The 22582-nt window shown below is 43.8% G+C and overlaps 1 protein-coding gene across 1 annotated transcript in view; it reads left to right on the forward strand.

The window, feature by feature from the left end:
• The window catches only part of DDX43 (DEAD-box helicase 43), a 64020-nt gene that overhangs the window by 20586 nt on the left and 20852 nt on the right, over positions 1-22582 (forward strand). Inside the window, exons 11-12 of the mRNA XM_084624891.1 lie at positions 11343-11430; positions 14039-14166. Coding sequence (XP_084481017.1) covers positions 11343-11430; positions 14039-14166 — 216 coding nt within the window. The remainder of the gene's footprint in view (positions 1-11342; positions 11431-14038; positions 14167-22582) is intronic.

Here is a 22582-nt window from a genome sequence, read left to right on the forward strand (position 1 = left end):
GGGATTCAGCTGGATTCAGTAGAGATGGTGGTGATACCTGAGTCCTCTCTGTCCTGGTCTGGTCAGGACATCTCTCAGTATCAGGGTGATGAAGGCCTAGGTCCCATGAGATGGTAGGGATAGCAGAGATGATGGTGACTGTTCTTACTCCCATTGCTGCTGGAATCGCAGATCATCTTAGCTAGCAACAAGAGCTTTCTATTCTCTGCTTCTTATGCCCTGAGTCTGCTCTTGCTATGTTGCTGAACACCAGAGAGCACAAACTTGACAATAACATGGATGTTCCCTACATTGCACAACGCATCCACTGGGTCTCGACTAGTTTTCAGTTATATCCAATTTGCTTGGATATTTCAGCTAGGATGAGTTGGGAGTAAACTAAATTTTGTTTAAACTGTTAATGTTACATGCTGGAGTGACTACCTGGTGAGAGAAATGAAGGTAGTTTACACTTGTGTTAAAGCATTTGTTTTCACCTAGAGTATATGCTATCTGAAGAAAACCTTTTGATTAGCAAAGTTTTTCTTTGCAGTCATGTGGAAGAAACCATTCTTAAGTAAAATTTAAATTCTGCAGAACTGAAATACCACCAGAGGGCCACAGAAAACATTGGACTGCTTACCCAGAAGTTGTGCACTACAGCCTTAGGATATAAAGCAGGGGTGTGCAAAGTTTTTGGCCCGAGGGCCACATCTGGGAATAAAAGTTGTATGGCAGGCCATGGATACTCACAAAATTGGTTTTGGGGTGGAGGGCTCTGGCTGTGGACTCTGTGGTAGGGCTGGGGATGAGGAGTTTGGGGTGTAGGAGGGTACTCCGTCCTGGGACCGATAGGTTCAGAGGGCGGGAGAGGGATCAGGGCTGGGGTGCGGGAAGGGGTGCAGGCTTCAGGTGGTGTTTACCTCAAGCGGCTCCTGGAAGCAGCGGCATGTCCCTTTTCCGGGTCCTATGCAAAGGCACAGCCAGACAGTTCTGCACGCTGCCCCATCCGCAGGCACCACCCCCGCAGCTCCCATTGGCTGCGGTTCCTGGCCAATGTGAGCTGCTGCGACAGCTCTTGGGGCAGGGTGCAGAGTGGAACCCCCTGGCTGCCCCTACGCGTAGGAGCCAGAGAGGGGCCATGCTGCTGCTTCTGGGAGCCATGTGGAGCAGCCCCTGACCGAGCTCCCCAGTGGGAGTTTGAGGGCCAGATTAAAATGGCCTGCAGGCTGTATCTGTCCCAGAGGCCACAGTTTGTCCACCCCTGGTATAAAGTAGTAAGTGTCATTGAAGAAACTGGATTTTCCTATATACAGACTCGCCTTTCCAGCAGTCTTCAATTGAGACTGTGATATCCTTAAGAGAGTGTGTACGGGGACATCACATTGAATAGGAACTGACAGTCTGCAGCAAATATGTGCTTGGTACTTTTGTGTTCCGCAGGTTTATCAATAGGTAATTAAATGAATGTCCTCTTAACCTTGTTGTTGAGACCATTCTAGAATTCTGGTATTAAGTACTGAATGAATTTCTAAAAGTGATCCAAGAATCCAGTTTTTGCATAAAAAATTTGGGATATCAAAATTTGTTGATGGGGTTGGGGAGGTCAGAGGGTGGAGAATGGGAGGGTTGAATGGGGGCAGGGGTTCTGGGGGCAGCCAGGAAGGAGAGGAGGGGTTGGATGGGGTTCCGGGGGCAGTCAGGGGAGGTTGGATGGGGTGGTTGGTTGGAGCAGGGGTCCTTGGGGGGGGAATCAGGAAGGGGAAGGGTTGGATGGGGCAGTTAGGGGTGGGGGGTCCGGGGTGGTCAGGGAGAAGGGGGGGTTGGATTGGGCAGGGAGAAGGGGGGGGCAGTCCGGAAGGAGGGGGAGTTGCATGGGGCAGCAGAGGGCAGTTAGGGGCGAGGGGTCCAGGGCCGGGCAGGGGACACAGTGCAGGAGTGGTGGATGAGGTAGGAGTCCTGGGGGGGGGCCGTTAGGGAACCCAGGGGGTTGGATGGGGCAGGAGGCGAAAAGCAGAGGGGGTCGGATAGGGGGCTGGGGCTGGGCCTTGACTGGCTGTTTGGGGAGACACAGCCTCCCCTAACCGGCCCTCCATACAATTTCTGAAACCTGATGCGGCCCTCAGGCCAAAAAGTTTGCCCGCCCTGTTCTAGATGTTTTGTCCCTATGGGTGCTCCTCTACTTGCACTCCCCTTCCCCTCTATTTGGAGTTCTTGCTGCTGGAATTCATGACTGAGAATGAATTGGAGCAATGGCAAGTCTGTCTCTCCCTATATACTCTCAGTCCTGAGCATAAGGATGAGTAGGGTGTGGGCGCAGCCCCACAGACTGCTGACAGAAATCTGATTGAAAGCACAAGGTCAAAATGGAGCACCCCAGGGACAAAATATCTCTAATTCCAGTTACTGTACAGGTTAGTAACCTCTTCATATAGATTGGAATATGGTTTTAGAGTGAAATTTTACTTCATTTCTTGAAGTTGTGGGCAAAGATTCAAATCATGTGTGCCCAAGAGAGGTTTGGAGCAAGGGTATTAACTATACTTCATTACAACTTTAGCATATTTATATAATAGAATGAACTTTTGCAGCCTCTGTCTGTTTTCCCCACCTGCATTCTAAAAACTGTACTTCAGAAGTGTTTGAAAATATTTAATGTTTTAAGATCTCTTTGCAGATGTAAAGAGGTTTATGATTGCTGATTGCATAGTACATAATACATTTCCTAACAGGATCCAGGATTATCAGGGATATAGTTCAAAATACATCAGAGTGAATTATTTTCTCTCTCAAGTGTTGGTATAAATCTTATTTTATATATTTACATTAATATGAATATCAGTCTATGAACCTTTCAGTCTCTAACCACCAAACCCCTGGTTCTGTGAATTCTTGCCAATGCATGCCACACCATAACTAGCCACAGGAAGATAACCCTAGTGTAGGAGAATCCTCTGATGTAGAGCCAGCATGACTGCTTCTGTGTTATCCCACTCTCTGTGGCTAGCCAAGGTTTGTGAAAGGGAGAATGGGGACATGGCTGGGATTTTTCTTTGCCTCAGAGATCTTCAGATACTGTAATAACACCTTAAGGCTGTTAACAGCCTGTATACTTTAGAGAGACAAGATGGATGAGGTAATATCTATTATTGGACCAACTTCTCTTGGTGAGAGCAACAAGCTTACACAGAGGTGCTCTTCAGATATTACCTCACCTATCTTGTGTCTCCAATATTCTGGAACTAACACAATTACCACACTGCGTACAACATGTGTACTTCAGTATAATCCTCAGGTGCTCTGATTTATTCTGGGTGCCCAGAAAAGTGCAAATTTGGCTAAGGATTTGGGAGTTTAGAGCCACTTTTACAGACTGACCCCTCTTCTCCCCCTGGAGCTCTGTTGTGCACTGCTCAGTCATAGCCAAAGTGCTGGGCCTACTAGTGGACACAGGCAAAATTCAGAACACATGTTTCTTGCTAAGAGTACAGGCAAGTGTATAGTTATACTACTAAAAAACATACTTGCAGTTCATAGATGAAGTGATAAGCCAGAAGGAAACACTGTGATCATCTCGTTTGACCTTATGAATAACACTGGCTCTATACCTGCCCCAAAATAATTCCTAAAGCATACCTTTTAGAGAGATTAAATCTTAATTTAAAAATTGTCAGTAATGGAGAATCTACCATGACCTTTGCTAAATTGATCCAATGATTAATAACTCTCACTGTGAAAAATGTACATCTTCTTTCCAGTCTGAATTTGTCTAGCTTCAGCTTCCAGCCATTGGATCATGTTGTACCTTTCTCTGTTAGATTGAGGAGACCAATATTAAATATTTGTTCCCTATGTAGACTGTAGTTAAATCACCCTTTAATCTTCTCTTTGTTAATCTTAAATTGATTAAGCTCCTTGATTCTAGTCACCCCATCTCAAAAAATATATTTTAGAATTGGACAAGGTACAGAGAAGGGCAACAAAAATGATGAAGGGTATGGAACAGCTTCCGTATGAAGAGAGAGTAAAAAGACTGGGACTTTTCAGTTTGGAAAAAAGACAACAGAGGGGATATGATAGAGGTCTATAAAATCGTGAATGGCGTGGAGAAAGTGAATAAGAATGTTGTCTTACGTGAAGCAGTAAACAAGAAACAGGGGTCACCCAATGAAATTAATAAGCAACATGTTTAAAACAAAAGGAAGAAGTACTTCACACGATGGCCAGTCAACCTGTGGAACTCATTGCTAGGGGATGTTGTGAAGGCCAAAAGTGTAATGTGGTTCAAAGAATTAGATAAATTCATGGAGGATAGGTCTGTTAGTGGCTGTTAGCCAAGATGGTCATGGATGGTCATGCATTGTGTCTCTGGTGTCTGCTGGAAGCTAGGAGTGGATGACAAGGGATGGATCACTTGATGATTACCTGTTCTGTTAATTCCTTCTGAAGCACCTGGCATTGGCCACTGCTGGAAGACCGGATATTGGAATAGATGGACCATTGGTCTGACCCAGTATGGCCATTTTTATGTTCTTAGTCTGCCACTGTAAAGTATGTTTTCTAATTCTTTAATCATTCTCATAGCTCTTTGAACCCTCTCCAATTTGTCAATATCTTTTTTGAATTGTGGGTACCAGAACTGGACACCCTGTTTCAGCAGCGGTCGCACCAGTACCAAACATAGAGGTAAAATAACTTCTCCATTCCTATTCAAGATTCCATTCTTTATGCATCCCAGTATTGCATTAGCCCTTTAGTCACATCATTGCACTGGGAGCTCATGTTCAACTGATTATCCACCAAGAACTCCAGTCTTTTTCGGAATTACTGACTCCAGGATAAAATTCCCCATCCTGTAAGTACAGCCTACATTCTTTGTTCCTGGGTGTATACATTTGCATTAAGCCACATTCAAACATTAATCTGTTTGCTTGATCCCAGCTTTCCAAGAGATCCAGATCTCTCTTTATCAGTGACCTATCTTATTATTGGAGGATTGGGCAAAAAGAAATCTGATGAGGTTCAAAAAGGACAAGTGCAGAGTCCTGCACTTAGGACGGAAGAATCCAATGCACTGCTACAGACTAGGGACCGAATGGCTCGGCAGCAGTTCTGCAGAAAAGGACCTGGGGTTACAGTGGGCGAGAAGTTGGATATGAATCAACAGTGTGCCCTTGTTGCCAAGACAGTCAATGGCATTTTGGGATGTATAAGTAGGGGCATTGCCAGGAGATTGAGGGACGTGATCGTTCCCCTCTATTCGACATTGGTGAGGCCTCATCTGGAGTACTGTGTCCAGTTTTGGGCCCCACACTACAAGAAGGATGTGGAAAAATTGGAGAGAGTCCAGCGAAGGGCAACAAAAATGATTAGGACACTGGAACACATGACTTATGAGGAGAGGCTGAGGGAACTGGGGATGTTTAGTCTGAGGAAGAGAAGAATGAGGGGGGATTTGATAGCTGCTTTCAACTACCTGAAAGGGGGTTCCAAAGAGGATGGCTCTAGACTATTCTCAGTGGTAGCAGATGACAGAACAAGGAATAATGGTCTCAAGTTGCAGTGCAGGAGATTTAGGTTGGATATTAGGAAAATCTTTTTCACTATGAGGATGGTGAAACACTGGAATGCGTTACCTAGGGAGGTGGTGGAATCTCCTTTCCTAGAAGTTTTTAAGGTCAGGCTTGACAAAGCCCTGGTTGGGATGATTTAGTCGGGGATCGGTCCTGCTTTGAGCAGGGGGTTGGACTAGATGACCTCCTGAGGTCCCTTCCAACCCCAATATTCTATGATTCTGTGATTAGTTATTTACCACTCCCCCAGTTCGTGTCATCTGTAAATGTTATCAATGATGATTTTTTCTTGCCAGTCATTGACAAAAGAGTTATAGCATAGGACCAAGCATGGGATCCCCTTTGGGTCTCCACCAGAAACACCCCCAGTTTCCCTTTCATAATTACATTTTGAGACCTATCAGCCAGCTTTTAATCCATTTCATGTGTGCAGTGTTAATTTTGTCTTTCTAGTTTTTAAACAAAATGTCATATGGTACCAAGTCAAATGCCTTACAGAATCTTAAGTATATTATGTCAACAATATTACCTTTATCAAACTTGTATTCTCAACAACAACAAAATCAGGTTAGTTTGACAGGATCTAGCTTTCATAAACCGTTGTTGATTGGCATTAATTATATTACCCTCCTTTTATTGTTTCTAATTGAGTCCCATATCAGCTGCTCCATTGTCTTATCAGGGGTCATTGTTCGGCTGACAGGCCTACAATTACCTGGGTCATCCCATTTACCTTTTTTTAAAAAAAAAAAAGTGGCACAACATTTCTTCCAGTCTTCTGGAAATTCCCTGGTGTCCAAGATTTCTTAAAAATCAACCTTGATCTTCAAGTGATGGTCCCTATTGTATTCTGCTATAGGTTACGTATGCACACCATACGTCCGGAGCCAGAGAATTTGAAAGTAGCATTCATTGGTCTGCACTGGCACCCTTGCTCCCCTCATTCCTGCAACAGTGGGGGTAAAGGACAGGATGGTCTGACCACCTCTCCAATTCCTTCTCATCACTGCATGGTTCAGGTTGGAACCTTTAGTGTCCACAGTTTTGACTTCATTCTACAGAACAAGAATCATCTAATTGTAAAGAGTTTAATAGTTTAGTCTCCTGGGGAACAACCCCTCCCCCGTCCAATGCCTCATTTGGTTTCCTAGTCTGTGCCCACGACTCCAGGCTTCAGACTCTGTGCTTCCTGCCTGTGATCCTTCTCGGTCAGTGACACCACCAGTCCCTCACAGGAGATGTTTGAGGAGCAGGAGACCAACCACCAAACACACTTCATCCTCATCTCCAGTCGAGGTGGTTATGCCTCCACCACCTTCCATAGCTGATGACTTCTGTCAATTTCAAGACCTCATAAAGTGGGTAGCTGACACTCTTCACATTCCACTCAGAAGTCAAGGATTCACAGCATAAACTGTTGGATCTCCTGCAGTCAGCAACAACTCCAGGATGGCCTTACCCATTAATGAGGCATTACACTATCTTAGCCAATTCGAATACTGTTCCACCAACATGTAAATGGTTCCCCCTAAAGACTCTCTGGGTTTTTTCTATGGTAAATGAGTGGGTAAGCAACACTTGTCCACTTCTATCCCATATGATAAACTAAAGACTAGACTTTTCTAGACGGACGTGAAGACTGGACTATCAGGATCATGGTCAAATATAATTTTACAAACTATAGTAGATTTAACTGCCTTTATTGAACATCTGCTACAGGAACAGAGGGAGCAATTCCAGTCCATCACTTCAGAGTACCAGTTATTGGCCAGAACTGCTCTTCAGGTATCCTTGGATGCTGTAGACGCTGCTGCCAGGTACATCTCCACAGCTGTTGTTATGCTAAGGGCATCATAACTCCAACTCTTGGGGTTTCCAAGGGAAGTACAGAACGCTATTGAGGATTTCCCCTTTGACGGTTGGAAGTTTTTCTCCGAGACTATTGACAAGTCCTTGTATGCGCTGAAGGACTCTAGGGCTCCTTTGAGATCCCTGGACGTATAAATACCTACGATAAGAGATTTAGTAGGTCACCAGCTGCCCAGAGATTGCATTCTGCTAAATTCTCTGAATTCCAAAGATCCACCAAAACCCCTAGAAAAAGACATTCCTGAGAGAGATAGAAAGGGCCACTCATCTGCCCTCCACAACAACCCAGTCCTCTTCAAAGCAGCAGTGTTGATGGGTTGGTCAAGGTTCATATCCTCCCACATCTCTGGTTTTACAGCTGTCCATTTGCTCACCTCCTCACCTTTGAAGACCCCTTTTCCCATTTCCAACATGATTGGCGTGGGATCCCTACAGACAAGTGGGTCATAGAGGTCACAACAGGCTATACCATCCATTTCACATCAGTCTCTCCCTTCCGGACCCCTTCTCTCTTCCTCTTAACGGACCCCTCTCCTAAGCCTTTGAGATGAAAAGTAAATATTCTCTTTGATTAAGAATGATAGAACTGGTCTTACTCCTCACAAGGGCAAAGGGTTTTACTCAAGATATTTCCTTGTGCCAAAGGACAGTGTGGAGACTGATCTTGTATCTAAGACAAGTTTGTAAAGTCTCAAGCTTAAAATGACGACTCTGGCAGCTATAAATCCTTCACTGGAGGAAGGGGATTGGTTTTCAGCCCTCAACCTACAATATTCCAATTTCCAAATAAAGATACACCCATCCTGCAGGAAATACCTACATGTCACTATAGGCCAGGATCATTTCCAATACCAAGTGCTTCCCTTCAGCCTTTCTTTAACCTTAAGGGTGTTCTCAAAGGTCCTGAAACAAGAAGTGATCCTAGTCTTCCTGTACCTTCACAACTAACTACTCAAGGAACATTCCTACGAAGCAGTCCTGTCTTCTACCCAGACAGCCTTTGCTCTGTACCAGGAGTTGGATCTTAAAAAAGGTAAAAAATCCATGTTAACTCCTTGTACGGAAGATACAGTTTATAGGGGCATCACTGATAGCCAGGGCCTACCATATCTTAGACTCTGTCAGGTCTGGTACATGCAATTCAGGAGAGCTCTTGGACCACAATTACGAACTGTCTTCAGCTCTGCAGACCCATGGCAGCTTGCACCTTTGCAACTGATCACACAAGGCTGTGCCTCTTCTGCTTCCAAGGTTGGTTCAGAATGATCTGTTCTTCCAGTGATGGTCCCATGTGTATTCCACACATAGATGCATGTGCTGAGTCGGGAAGTTTTCTCCAAGCAACGTCCATTGACCTGTACATGTTCAGTATGTCTCCTTGTGCTCCCGACAGAGGGTATATGGGGTGGTGCGGGTCGATGTCACTCCAGTTCCCTCTTACCATCTCCTGGCCTGAGTCAAAACCCCTATTCCTCCTTCACTCTTATTTCGATAAGAGAGTTGTTGTATACTTGTGTAAATAGATTGTTTTTCATAGTTTAGTATAAACCCTCCCCAGTTCAGGGGGACAACCCCTTGCTATCCAGTGACCATGCCCAGGATCCCAGGCATCAAGAACTGTCTTCTGCATTCATTCCTTTTTCATCAGCATTGACCATCAACGGTGCATATACTGCCTGGGTGAGGTGCACATCTTGGTGAAGTGCAGCATCTGTAAGTCCTTCGCACTCAGAACTATAGACCTGTGAGCTCTAACTCCACAGGTTCCTTAGGAAGAGGCAGTAAGGCCCTGGATGCACTCTGATCCTGGCCAGGGAGATACCCCACACAGACTCCCACTGTATAGCAGTCTCTACTGGTCAGTAGAGTCCCTCTGAGCATGAGCTATGGTACGAAGCTGCCAGCATCGAAGGCCCACAACAAGCGTAATAAACGCTCATAGGCGTAAGAGCAGATCCCCGCGTTAGACTACTTTTATAGACACATTCCCTCTCTGAGCCATGCCAGGTTGAGTAAGATGTTGCTTGTGGATCCAGCTGAACCACCACCAAAGGTCCCCCAGCTGAAGAGTAAGGTAAAGAAGAAGCGGGATCCATCCCTACCACCTGGTGACACGTAGAGCTTCCCTCTACGACTGCAGTTCTGGATGCTCTGTTGCTGCTGCCTCACCAAAATGCAAACCAGTTGGCTCTGACTACTGAACCAGGTACCTCTGGAGTCTCAGTGAGCACCCACAGACTCCAGGACGTACGGAGATGTTCCTGACACCAGAGGATGTTCCTGCCATACCTACTGTCAAAGTTCCTTCCCCGCTCTGAACTCTAGGGTACAGATGAGGGGACCTGCATGAAAAACCCCCTAAGCCTATTTTTACCAGCTTAGGTTAAAACTTCCCCAAGGTACAAACTATTTTACCTTTTGTCCCTGGACTTTATTGCTGCCACCACCAAGTGTCTAACAAAATATAACCGGGAAAGAGCCCGCTTGGAAACTTCTTTTCCCCCCAAAATCCCCCCCAAGCCCTACACCCCCTTTCCTGGGGAAGGCTTGATAAAAATCCTCACCAGTTTGCATAGGTGAACACAGTCCCAAACCCTTGGATCTTAAGAACAAGAAAAAGCAATCAGGTTCTTAAAAGAAGAATTTTAATAGAAGAAAAAGTAAAAGAATCACCTCTGTAAAATCAGGATGGTAAATACCTTACAGGGTAATCAGATTCAAAACATAGAGAATCCCTCTAGGCAAAACCTTAAGTTACAAAAAGACACAAAAACAGGAATATACAGTCTGTTCAGCACAGCTTATTTTATCAGCCATTTAAACAAAACAGAATCTAACGCATATCTAACTAGATTGCTTATTAAGCCTTTACAGGAGTTCTGACCTTCATTCCTGCTCTGGTCCCGGCAAAAGACAACACACAGACAGAGAGAACCCTTTGTTCCCCCCACCACTCCAGCTTTGAAAGTATCTTGTCTCCTCATTGGTCATTTTGGTCAGGTGCCAGCGAGGTTATCTTTAGCTTCTTAACCCTTTGTAGGTGAAAAGGTTTTTCCTCTGGCCAGGAGGGATTTAAAGGTGGTTAGCCTTCCCTTTATATTTATGTCACATATAGTCTTGCTTCTCTCGGGCCTGTCTATTCTCCAAGACATCCCTACACCTGAGGATGAACTGCTGCTCTTATTGTACACCTTCCCCATTCATCGGATTGGGGCCCGCTATTTCAGACAGAACCGTTGTCCGACTCAGAGGAGTCCTAGGGCAGACAGCCAACATCTCTGCCGCCACACAGGAGCCTGGACAGACCGCCAAGGCACTGTTATCCACTATCATCTATAATGTTTAGAAATTCCAAGAATGTTTTAGTTCTGGCAGTACGAGACCTCCAGCATATGTCACTCAAATTGAAGTCCCTCATGATCACAAAATGTTTTTTTTTCCTGCACATTGTAGATAAGCATGTAAGGAAGTGTTCATTTTCCCTAGTGTGATTTTTGTGGTCTGTAGCAGACACCAGCTAGTACCCCATCTTGTGTTTTGTCTGTTAGGACATTGATCCAGAAGCCTTCAAGATAACTTTCTTCCGAGTTATCAGTAACTCGGAAACAGGTAATGCCGTTTTTGACAGAGTGTCACTCCTCCTCTCCTTTTCCCCTTCCAGTCCTTCCTAAATAAGTTATAACCATTGATTTTTAACATTTCAGTTGTATAAATCATGCCACCAGGTTTCAGTAATACCAAGTGGATTGAATTTATGCTCATAAATGAGCAATTCCAATTTTTCTTGTTAAGGTTAGTACATATGCATGACAGCTATTGTGGGTGTAAGACCTTGCTGGAATGTATTGGGGTGTGGGATGGATGAGAGATGTATTGGAGACCTCTTGCCTTTTAAAATGTGTTTTTCTTCTCTCCCACCAGTGCTACTTGGCCAGATGGTGTTCGCCGCCTTGCCAAATCGTATTTGAAAGATCCTATGATCGTATATGTTGGCACTCTTGATTTAGCGGTAGGTTGGTTTTTTTAAAATCACATTACTCCTTGTAGTTGCACATAACTTTGAATGTTTTGGAACATTCAAATAATACTTTATTTAGTTAAAAGCATAATCCAGTCTGGTCTTTCACAACATGCTCCAAGTAAGCAGAAATCAGTGGTATTTTAAAAGCTTCAGTAAAAGCCCAGAATGTATCTTAGAACTGTAAATAGAAAAGAACTTTGTGATAAAAATATAATGAGACATGCCAAAGAGCATTTAGTCTCAGCTTTGGTAATGGACAAATGATTAAATAAATTTTATGAAGTCTCTGAAGCATTGATTTGGTTAATAATAATGTATTTCTCCACCCATAAGCGGATGACTTCAATAGTAAATATTTCATCCAAATCTACCTAATGGCCAAGGGCCCATGTATAATATTATGTAGCCACACATTGCTATGTAATTGCCCTTTTTGATTATGCTATATAATTTTCATCCAGAATTGAAGTTTTTGTGTTTAAAAAAAAAATTGAGCTCTTTTGGTTACAAAAATAACCTTTAAAATGTGAAACAGATGTAAATGTATTGCTTGGCGTATACAGACAACCTGTCATAGTTCTCAGAGGTGTAAAGTTCCCCCCTTATCTCTATTTTTGTATTGACTTTGAAACCTAACAAATGTAAAAGTCAACTGCATGTAAAAGTCAACTTATCATTTTAGCAGAAACATCAAACTGGAGTATTTAGATGTATTTGGATGTAGCATCAGATATTAGGTTGGGGTGAAATGCATTCAAGGTTTGATTTGGGAGAACAAGGAAGAAATTCATATACCACCTCCCTAAATGTAAAGTTACCCTCTGCCCCTGCCAAAAAGCAAAAGGGAAAGATGTACTACTATTTCCTCAGTATTGAAAGCCTCAACTGGATGCCTTTAAAAAGAAATAAATAAATCCCATTGTTTCCTGACGCCAAAGGAGTCATTAGCTCTCATATAGTTGCTATATCTTCCAAGAGCTTCTACGATGCATTTTTAATTTTTGGACTGACTGGTTATAGATTGAAATAACATTGTACTGAAATGTAGCAGCAAATGTTTGGGTTCTTTTTACTCCTGTTTTATAACTTCACTATAACTAATGAGAAATTTGTTCAAACGCATTTTACTCACAATTTTAAACAGCATGGGTGTTCTGAAATTTATCAAACTTTCAAATAGTGCATATGCTGTTTCACCCCTGCTTCAGCCTGCATGCAGTCATGCCATAAAGAAATTAGTATTTCTTTCACAACCAGATTTGTTGTTCTGACAATGAGCTTCTGTACCTTCTGTAGATCAGACCCTAGGCAGGATCTGGATATTTTATCCATCAGAACAAGACTTGGTTCAGTTCTTTATGTGGTTCCACTAGTTCCCTCCTGCTTCCAGGCAGTTTTTTCAGCCCTCTTCCTTTTACAATGCAAAAAAGCTGTCTTCCTCAGTGGTCTGCCAACTTTGTTTTAATGATTGAAGCCCCCTTTCTTCTTTTAGAAGTTCAACAAAGGCAGCTCAATGTCTGATCTCAGTTTAGCAGATTTTGCTCTCTAGTTACCATGTAAATATCATAATAGCACAGTCATAGAGTAAAAGGGAAGGAAAAAAAAAGGATTGTCAATAAACCTTTATAATAAAGTAAGTGAATTTTGTATTACCACCTGGCTACCTTCCAGTCTGTTCGCCTTTCCCCATCCTCTGTCATAGTTGTTGTTAATTAGTATGTCATGCCTACTGGCACCCAAACTAGATTGGGACTTGCATGTGCTAGTCACTATGCAAATACATAGTAAGAAAAGTCCCTGCTTCAAAGAGCTTAGAATCCAAAGAGCTAATAGAGAGAAAGGAGAAAGTATTATCAATGCCAGTTTACAAACAGAGAACTGAAGCACAGAGTTTAAGTGACTGTAAACCTGTGGACTAATCCACTAGCCCAATGAGATCATGCTCCAGACAACTTCACTATTTCAGTTCCTCTGCTCAGGACTTTTCTTAACTTAGAAAAAGACTTAAAACAAAGTACCGAAAAGATCTCAAAGCTCCTCAGGGTGTTCACTTAGCCTTTGTCTTAGGGATTCACAACCTTCCGTAGCTGAGGCTTCATAACAGCCAGCTCCTGCTCTTTGCAGATGTCTCCTATTCTGGGCCTTCTTTCTGATAAATGCAGAGATATCCCTCCAGGGTCTTTCCTTTACCCTGTGTCTCTCCTGTCTGGTCTTTTGCTGAAGGAGCAGGAATTCCCTATATGAAATTTCCTGTAGGGTACATGACTAGGGTGAAGATCTGCAACTACAACTCCTAGTTTTACAGGGCCCATGGCTGTAACTGGCTCAGTAGCATGTGCCTGCCCTCTGAAGCTTAGTTAATTTGCTTCTTCCCAGTTCTGCTCAGAGAAAAATAGCAAACTTATCTGTCTAGAGTTTGACACAGTCTATTTTCCTATGAAGTGAATATTTAAGATTCTCTCCTGATATCATTTATTGACACAATCAAGTATATCAGTTTTGAAGTCTGTGGCCTGAGGTATTGTAATGTGAGAATGAATTAACTGGAGTGAAATGATTTTCTTTTTACTTAACATCATTTTTTCATATTTCACAGGCAGTAAATACAGTTGAGCAGAAAGTTATCATTATCCCAGAAGAAGAAAAGAGAGCTTTCACACGCTACTTCATTGATACTATGAAGCCTAAAGATAAAGTCATCATATTTGTGGGAAAGAAACTTACGTATGTAATTGTTTAACCAATATTACATTTGTCTAGTTTGCTATCAACTCATTTAGAAATTAATCAGTTATTCTCAGATCAAAGTTACTAACTAGGACACTCTTAATTACTTTCAACCACATTCTAGTGTTTATATTGACTTACTGTATTTCCCTAGCACTGTACATGACCATTACATTTTATGCAAGTTCTCTAGTATCATAAAACTAATATGCATTGGAATGTGACTGCACTGTTTAACTTAAAATGGGTTTTAAGATTTTCTATACTAAAAATGTTAAAATTAAAGACAAATGAGATGTTTTGAAATTATTGAAATGAAACATTTTGATTGACCTGATCTGAATTTTTATTTATTTATTGGGCTATCAGTTCATGAAAATTTGAGATTTTGACTGTCCCATTTTGGATGGGAAACATTTTCGAAAACTCTTGTGAGACAGGAAAACAGTTTCCAACTTGATCATCTTCCCCAATACTGTCAAAAAGGAAGTTGAAGAGTCATATTTGTGACTGTGCCTCAGTACTCCCTTCAAAGCCTGATCTGCACTATGGTTCAGCTGTCCCACCTGATGCACGTTCTTTGGCACTGGCAGTCACGTGCCAGTTGAGTTTGGTTACCAATCCTTCTGTATCAGCGCCAGCTACGTCGACGCTGATGACATTGCAACAGAGTGAGAGATGAGCCCCTCATTGGCACTTATCCCTGCAGTACTGTTGCCTTTGGCAACACCTTCCTTGATGCATACAACCTTGGAACCATTTACATTTACATCTTCTAGAAACTTGGCTAATTACACCTGAACCAGAAGCTCCTCTTCTCAACATGAGACTGATAATATCTGCAAGACCTATATCAGTAGTGGAACCAAGGGTACCAAAGACAAAAAGTGTGCTAAATTAACCTACAGAGTCACTGGTATCCATATTTCATGGAATATCATCTCAACCTAACTTTTTCAGCAATCAGCCTCTTCTCAAAGAAGTTTACTCTTCTACTTCTTCCTTTTCAGGGGATAGTAGGAACCCTTCTCTCTGAGTCAACACAATCTATAGTGGGAGCCATAGAAGGGGATCTCGGGACACTCTTCTACCTACAGTAAGACACAAATTGGTCTGGGTCCAAACTGCCTGGATTCTTTCATCTTGGCCTTATGTACCATATCCCTATGGTGTGCAGACCTGGCCTTATTGGCCACCCTGGAATCCTTGAGCTCAATTTCCAGGACCTGTTAGAGATTTTTTTCCCCCACTTCATCTGGGTGTAAATTGACCACTCTGGCTAGGTCTCCAAGAATGATGTGGACCCCTCAGCAGGTTGCGGCTCTCAAACTGGGGGGAGGGATAGCTCAGTGGTTTGAGCATTGGCCTGATAAACCCAGGGTTGTGAGTTCAATCCGTGAGAGGGCCATTTAGGGATCTGGGGCAAAAAAAAAAATTGGGGATTGGTCCTGCTTTGAGCAGGGGGTTGGACTAGATGACCCCCCTTCCAACCCTGATATTCTATGATTCATGCAGAGTGGTGGTGATCATGAGGAGGAATATTCAATTCCTCATGCATCTATGGTAATTTGCTAGATGAAGTTGTACTGTCTGATGATGGTGACTTGGAGGCCTCTCTAGGTATCTTGAAACTAATGGCAGACACCTTTTAGAGATTCCTTTAGCAATTGTCCAAGAAAAATCATGGAAACTAGGATCTTATACCCTGTGATTCTTGGCAGATAAATTGTGCCCCTTAATGAGGGAATCTTTAAGATGGCCAATGATCTGTGGCAGATCCTGGCCTCTATCTCTGCCACTCCTAAAAGAGCAGACTCAAGACTCCAAAGAGACTTGAGTGTGGGTGTGTTTTGCACTCGTCCCATTCCAGGATCTCTCGTAGTGGTTGTAATATAAGAGAAAACACAACCTGGCCCTCCTAACTCAATGCCTAAAAGTTTGACAGTGCTGCAAACATCTCTTCTTAGTAAAATTCCATTAAAACTTTAGAAACTACAGAATAGTTACTTATGAACATTTTGGCATGTAACGATCAAAGGAATGTTGTAGTGAACTGGTAATTCAAAAAAAGTGATCATAGCTAATGGAACAAGAGAAAAATGAGTTCTTCAAGTGATGTCCCTTTGAGTGCTCCACTGTAAGTGTGGCAGCACCCCCGTGGCTGGGATCAGAGCTCTTCACCAGCACATGCACACGTCCCCTCTCTGACACTGTACGCAGAACGTACATATAGCTCTGTAAGGTCCGACCGCCCCCAGTTCCTTCTCTACTGTCTTTGGTCTAAGACAGGATCCGCTAGCAGAGCCCACTTTTCCTAAGGTGGTTCTTTGAGTGATTGCTCACGTCCATTCAGCTTAGGGGTGTGTGCTCGCCACATGCACCAGTGCCGGAAGTTTTTCCCTCAGCGGTATCCGTAGGGGACTGGCTCTGGCTTCCGTGGAGTGGTGCGCGTATGCCATGGCATATAGGATGCCGCCTGCCCACCCCCCTCAGTTTCTTCTTGCTGCCAGTGACAGTGCATGGAACTGTTGCTACTTCAGCTAGAGCTGTTGCTGCTTATTCATTCGAATTCGTTTACCTCTTGTATATTGTATATAGTTTCCCTCTAGTTTTAGTTTCTTTTCTGCTATTTAGAGACTTAGTAGGTCCCGAATGGGACTTCGCCTGAGAATAGGGCATGACCTGGTCCCTAGGCTTTAAGCCCTGTGATCACTGTAAAAGGCCCATGCCCATTAGCGATCCACATAAGTTGTTTTCAATGGTTGGGTGAAGATCACATTAGTGATAAGTGCAGAATTTGCAAGTCCTTCAAGCCCAAGACGAAGAAGGAGCATGACATTAGCTTGAAAGTGAGCTTGACTTTCGCTTGAAAGTGCTCCTTATGGAGTCTGCCCTTACCCCAATGCCGGAGCAGCTCTCTGATTCGGTGCTTAGCACCATGAATTCAGTGCGCAGTGCCCCACCGGTACAGTCTGCAAGCAGACACCAGTCCACAGCCAAGAAGACAGGGTGAGGAAGGTCTCCAGCTTCCTGCAAGGGAAAGAATAAATCTGGGGTGGACCAAGGCACTGTCTCGGGCACCTCTTCACCCCCTTTGGGATCTCGGGCCCCAGCTAAGGTCACGTGGTGTAACCCAGCCCACTTCCTGGATAGCAACAGAGGTCCTTGTCTGCTATGGGTGCTGTCCATGCTGGAGGTCCTACAAGCAGCGCAAGAGATTATGTCCTTCCCGGTGCCGCCCACTCCAGCCCCTGCGGGGTCCCAGTGACTGGATAAACCCGTGTTTGGACCACTACAGTCGTCTCTCCTATGGCAACGCTCCCCATTGTGGGGGATGTCTTACCAGCGGCTGCCCTCTTGCAGCCAACACGCTTCTGACCGTGACAGGCAGAAGCTTCGCAGCCCCATCTGGTCTCCGGACCTCGGACAAGGGCAGAGAGACTCTGACTCTAGCTTGGGTTTGGAACGAGGTTCCCTAGCTGCAGGACAAGCTCTGGCACCGATGTTGCAGGCTACGGGATGACATCAAAGCTAGCCCTGTGGTCTCAGATTCCGTGGCCAGCATCATGGTACCCATGGAACCCATGGGGGTTGACTCAGCCCTCCCAGGACTCCTGTTCAGTATCCAGAGCTTCGGAGAGACCATAGATGCTTTCTCCGGTTCACGATAGGTCCCAACCACTATCAGTTTGAGGTCCTTCGGTTTGGCCTAGCAACAGCACCACGGGTATTTACCAAGTGCATGCTGGTGGTGGCAGCTTACCTCAGACTTCAGGATATCCAGATCTACCCATACCTTGATGACTGGCTAGTCAAAGGCAACTCCAGGTCCTTGGACGTCGCGGTGCTGCTGGCCATGTGACATCACCTCAGCCTGTTGGTGAATGACACAAAATCCACTTTTAGTTCCCGTACAGAGGATAGAGTTCATTGGAGTGGTGCTCGACTCAACCTCTGGCAGAGCGTTCCTGCCACTGGAGAGGTTCAGGGCATTAGCGGATCTCATCGCAGAAGTGTCCGCGTTTCCCCTGACCATGGCCAGGGTTTGCCTGCACCTCCTAGGTCACACGGTGGCATGTACGTATGTAGTGCACCATGTCAGGCTCCGGATGCAACTCCTGCAGCAATGGCTGGCGACTGTCTACTCCCAGTCCAGGCAACACCTGGAAAAGGTCGTCACCATTCCCGCAACAATATTCACCTCACTCTGATGGTGGTCCAACCCCCAGAATGTCCTGGAAGGAGACCCCTTCAACAGCACTTTCCACTCAGTTAAGTTGGTCTCGGACACCTTGGATCTCGGTTTGGGGGCACACCTCGATGATCTCCAGAGCCTGGGTACGTGGTCCCTGGAAGAGATGACTTTACACATAAACGTCAGAGAGCTCAGGGCATGCACAGTCTTCCTTCCTCACCTGTTGGGTGGAGTGGTCAGAATCTTAACAGACAACACAGCCTCAATGTTCTATATCAACAGACGGAGGAACTCAATCCTCGGTCCTATGCCAACAGGCGCTCCGTCTTTGGGACTTCTGCATCCACCACAGAATCCATCTAGAAGCATGTCACCTCCCGGGGGTCAAGAACACGTTAGCGGATTAGGTAAGCAGGGACTTCTCCTCTCACCACGAGTGGGTGCTCCACCCAGCGGTAGCCTGCGCGATTTTCCCACTGGGCAGCTGAACAGGGCATTTCCCCCTTGTATTCTTCAGTCCAGTCGATTTTGGATTACCTGCTTCATCTAAAGGACCAAGGCCTTGCACATTCTTCCATCAGAGTTCATTTGATGCACCAGTACCAAAGCAACAATTTTGAAGGTGTGGTCAAGGCCCTGAGAAGCTTTCCGTTGTTCCAGTCATCCCCACCATGTCTGCCGTTCCAAAAGTTTGGCGACTGACTAGCTCCATTTTTCCCATCGTAGTCTCATCACCTCAGACAAGTGGGTTCTAGAGATAGTCAAGGAAGGATACTCCATCCCCTTCCTATCTGTCCTGTCCTACCTCCTTCCCTCTTCAGGGACCCCTCTCACAAGTCTATTCTACAGGGAAAAATAAGTCCTCTTCTGCAACTGGGAGCCATAGCACAGGTCCCTCCCCAGCACATGGGACAGGGTTTCTACTCCCACTGTTTCCGGATTCAGAAGAAGTCAGGCAGCTGGCATCCCATCCTGGATCTTCGCAATCAAAACAAATTCCCCCAAGGACACATAGGGCAGAGCAGTTCCAACTGCCTCTGTTATTTGACCAACACAGAAAGAAACTAGACCTGTTTTGAAATAAGGTTGTTTATTCTTCTGCCTCCAGGTTTGCATAGCAAATTGTTATTGAAGTACGATTACCTCTGATGACTGAGGCTCCTAAGCCCTACAATAATACAGATAATAGGAGTACATTTCTTTATAAAAGCTGAATAAACAAAACTCAGTAGAATCCTTCTTTATAGTAAAGGTACAAAGAATAAGTGTTGAGAATGTGATGAATACAGGCAGCTTAAGTTACACATGTATGTGGCTCTATCAGCATCCCAATGTAAGGGCTTGTCTGCACTGGCAATTCACAGCACTGCAACTTTCTCACGCAGAGGTGTGAAAAAAACACCCCCCTGAGCACAGCAAGTTTCAGTGCTGTAAAGCGCCAGTGTAAACAGTGCACCAGCGCTGGGAGCTGCACCTCTCGTGGAGGTGGGGTTTTTTAGAGCGGTGGCAGTGCTTTAGCATTGTTAGTGTAGACTAGCCCTAAGAGGGCAGGGGGCTCTCTGGTATCTGGTAGTGAGTTTCAGCTGTCCTAACCAGTTCAGTGGGCCCCAGTTCATTAATGTCATAAACTGTATCTGATGTGTCATGTAAGGTATCGTTGGAAAACCTAACACACTGATAATTAATATCCTTGCCTGGTGTACATATGGTAAATGCCCAAGGGACAATGGAAATGTGGAACTAAAATGTGTTTACTAGACAATTCTGGGAGTGGGTAAACAGGTTTCTCCCAGACAAAAGACAGGCCCACACTTCCAACCAGGTGTCATCAGAATCAATTAGCAATCACATGTCAAGTGGCCATTCATTTGCATTTTAGCAAACACAAGCAGGGAAAGAAACTAGCATGGAATTTTCTTCAGAAGAATCTATTTCAGAGGTTCACAGTATTATAAAACAGAGAGGCAAAGAGCCCCAAGGTATCTTTTACCTTAGGAAGATACAGGAACTAAGTACTTGGAGGAAGATCCTAATCAGATGGGTGGTCAGCCATCTTGCAAGAAGGTAATGTGGTAAAACTTTTACCTTTTACCAAGACTAGTTTTGTTAACTCTTAGCATCTAGTCTTATTTGCTTGTAATCATTTCTAACTCTATCCTTTGTACCTGGACTCGCTCAAAATCCTATCTCCTTTTGTTAATAAACTTATTTTACTTAAATCAACCCAGTGCTGTTTGAATTAAAGTGATTGTTAACTCAAGTTAAAGTACTGAGCTGTGCGGTTTGTTTCTCTACAGGACCAAACAAACCTTGTTTTTTCTGAATGGTCCAGGAAAGGGTTGGACATTGCAAAGCACGTGGTTTTGGGAAAATTCAGCACTGGGGAGTGTTGGGATCATTTTTCCAATCATAACCAAGGCTCATGGAGGCTGGAGTGTGACTGTGGTATAGCAAGTGGACTGCTGAAGTCAGAGCAGCTAAACCAGGGTGGCTTATCATGCAGACACTCATAGCATGCTTGTATGCTGTGCATGAGTGTCCAGATAAGGGAGGTACAGCTGTGGAGCGTTTTAAGGCACTCATGTTTTCAGGGCAAGTGATGACACAACCCATCACTGGTCAGGGTTGCACCTCAGAACATGACAATGTATGGAACTATTTACCTGCTCTAGCAAGTAACACCCAAGACTACTATAACAAAATGAATGAAAAATGTTTCTCTTCATGTTATGTGCATTGGCAGCATTTTTTAGATACAGGGAAAATGGCTCTGGTCAGTTTCCTATTAAGCTAAATCTTTTACAAAATAATAGGGGAGAGGAATATTTTCAGGCATCAGAATATGTGGTGGTTAAATTACTAATTGACTGGACTCTGCCTGGCATAATAGTTGAAACTACTTCTAATTTGTTTAATTTAAAAATAGATTTCAAATTGATATACCTCTTAAAATAATAATAAAATCTTAAATTATTTCCAATACTTTTAGTCTGTTAGGATATTTTTTGTTTTGTTTTTTTGTATGTTATCACAATTTTGCTTGCATATTACTAAAGTATCACTTTTAAATACATTAAAAATCTGATTTCCCTTTTTAGGATAATCTGTTAATATAGTCATATTTACTATTATAAGACTACTTTCTCCCTTGACTGATGTACAGTAGAGTCAATATTGAATGTAGACATGCCAAACCTTTTTATCCAACTGTAACAGTATGAGATTTTTTTCTGAGGGCATACTATATGAAGATGGGTTTCAGAGTAACAGCCGTATTAGTCTGTATTCGCAAAAAGAAAAGGAGTACTTGTGGCACCTTAGAGACTAACCAATTTATTCTCTAAGGAGCCACAAGTACTCCTTTTCTTTATATGAAGATGCTGAATATCATAACTAAGGCTAAGATTGTCACAGATTCTGTGACTTCCAGAGACATCCATGACATTTTCTGCCACAGCCCAAGGCAGTGGGCTGGAGCTGTCAGCCAGCAAGGGAAGCTCTCAGCCGCCAGGGGCAGAGGCCCCTGCAGCTCTCAGCCACCCCTGCGGCAGGGCTCAGGCTCTCATTTTCCTGCCCTCTCCTTAGGCTTCAATCAGCCCCCTCTCCCCACCACCACCACCACCCCCAATTATTTTTAGTAAAAGTCAAACAGATCATGGGCTTCCATGAATTTTTGTTTACTGCTCGCGACCTGTCCGTGACCTTTACTAAAAATAACCATGACAAAATCTTAACCTTAGTCATAACTAGTTTTCTTGGGGCAGATTTACCTTGTCCAGAAGCTGTTCAGTTCTGCACACCAGAAGCGCAGTTTCTTGTCTTGAAACAAACTAGAGGTGTGAGTCCTTTTCAAAAGAAAAGACTATATGAATTTTCTTTAAATTGGGTTTAGCACAACATTTATTGTAAAACAATGCATAATGTAGAATGTTGACTGAAGAAAGTAAAAATGGGGCATGAGCTTTCCTCTATATATGTTAATTTAGAAGTAGAAAACATTTCACTTGCACATAGTCTTTGCTCTGTTTTAATTAATTGATAGGGAAGTATCCTGAGTAAAAGATATAGTATCAGTTAGAGTTCTTCCTTAGTAGGTAGCATTTTAGAGTTGAAACCACATCATTGAAAGCAAGTTCTGTTATAAGTAGAAGCCTGTGGTTTCTGTTTACTTTCTGTATAAAGGTGTGCAGCAGTGCATACAGCACTTTCAGTTCACAG

Source organism: Lepidochelys olivacea, assembly GCF_965140295.1.
Source record: "Lepidochelys olivacea isolate rLepOli2 genome assembly, chromosome: 3".
In the NCBI taxonomy this organism is placed as follows: domain Eukaryota; kingdom Metazoa; phylum Chordata; order Testudines; family Cheloniidae; genus Lepidochelys; species Lepidochelys olivacea.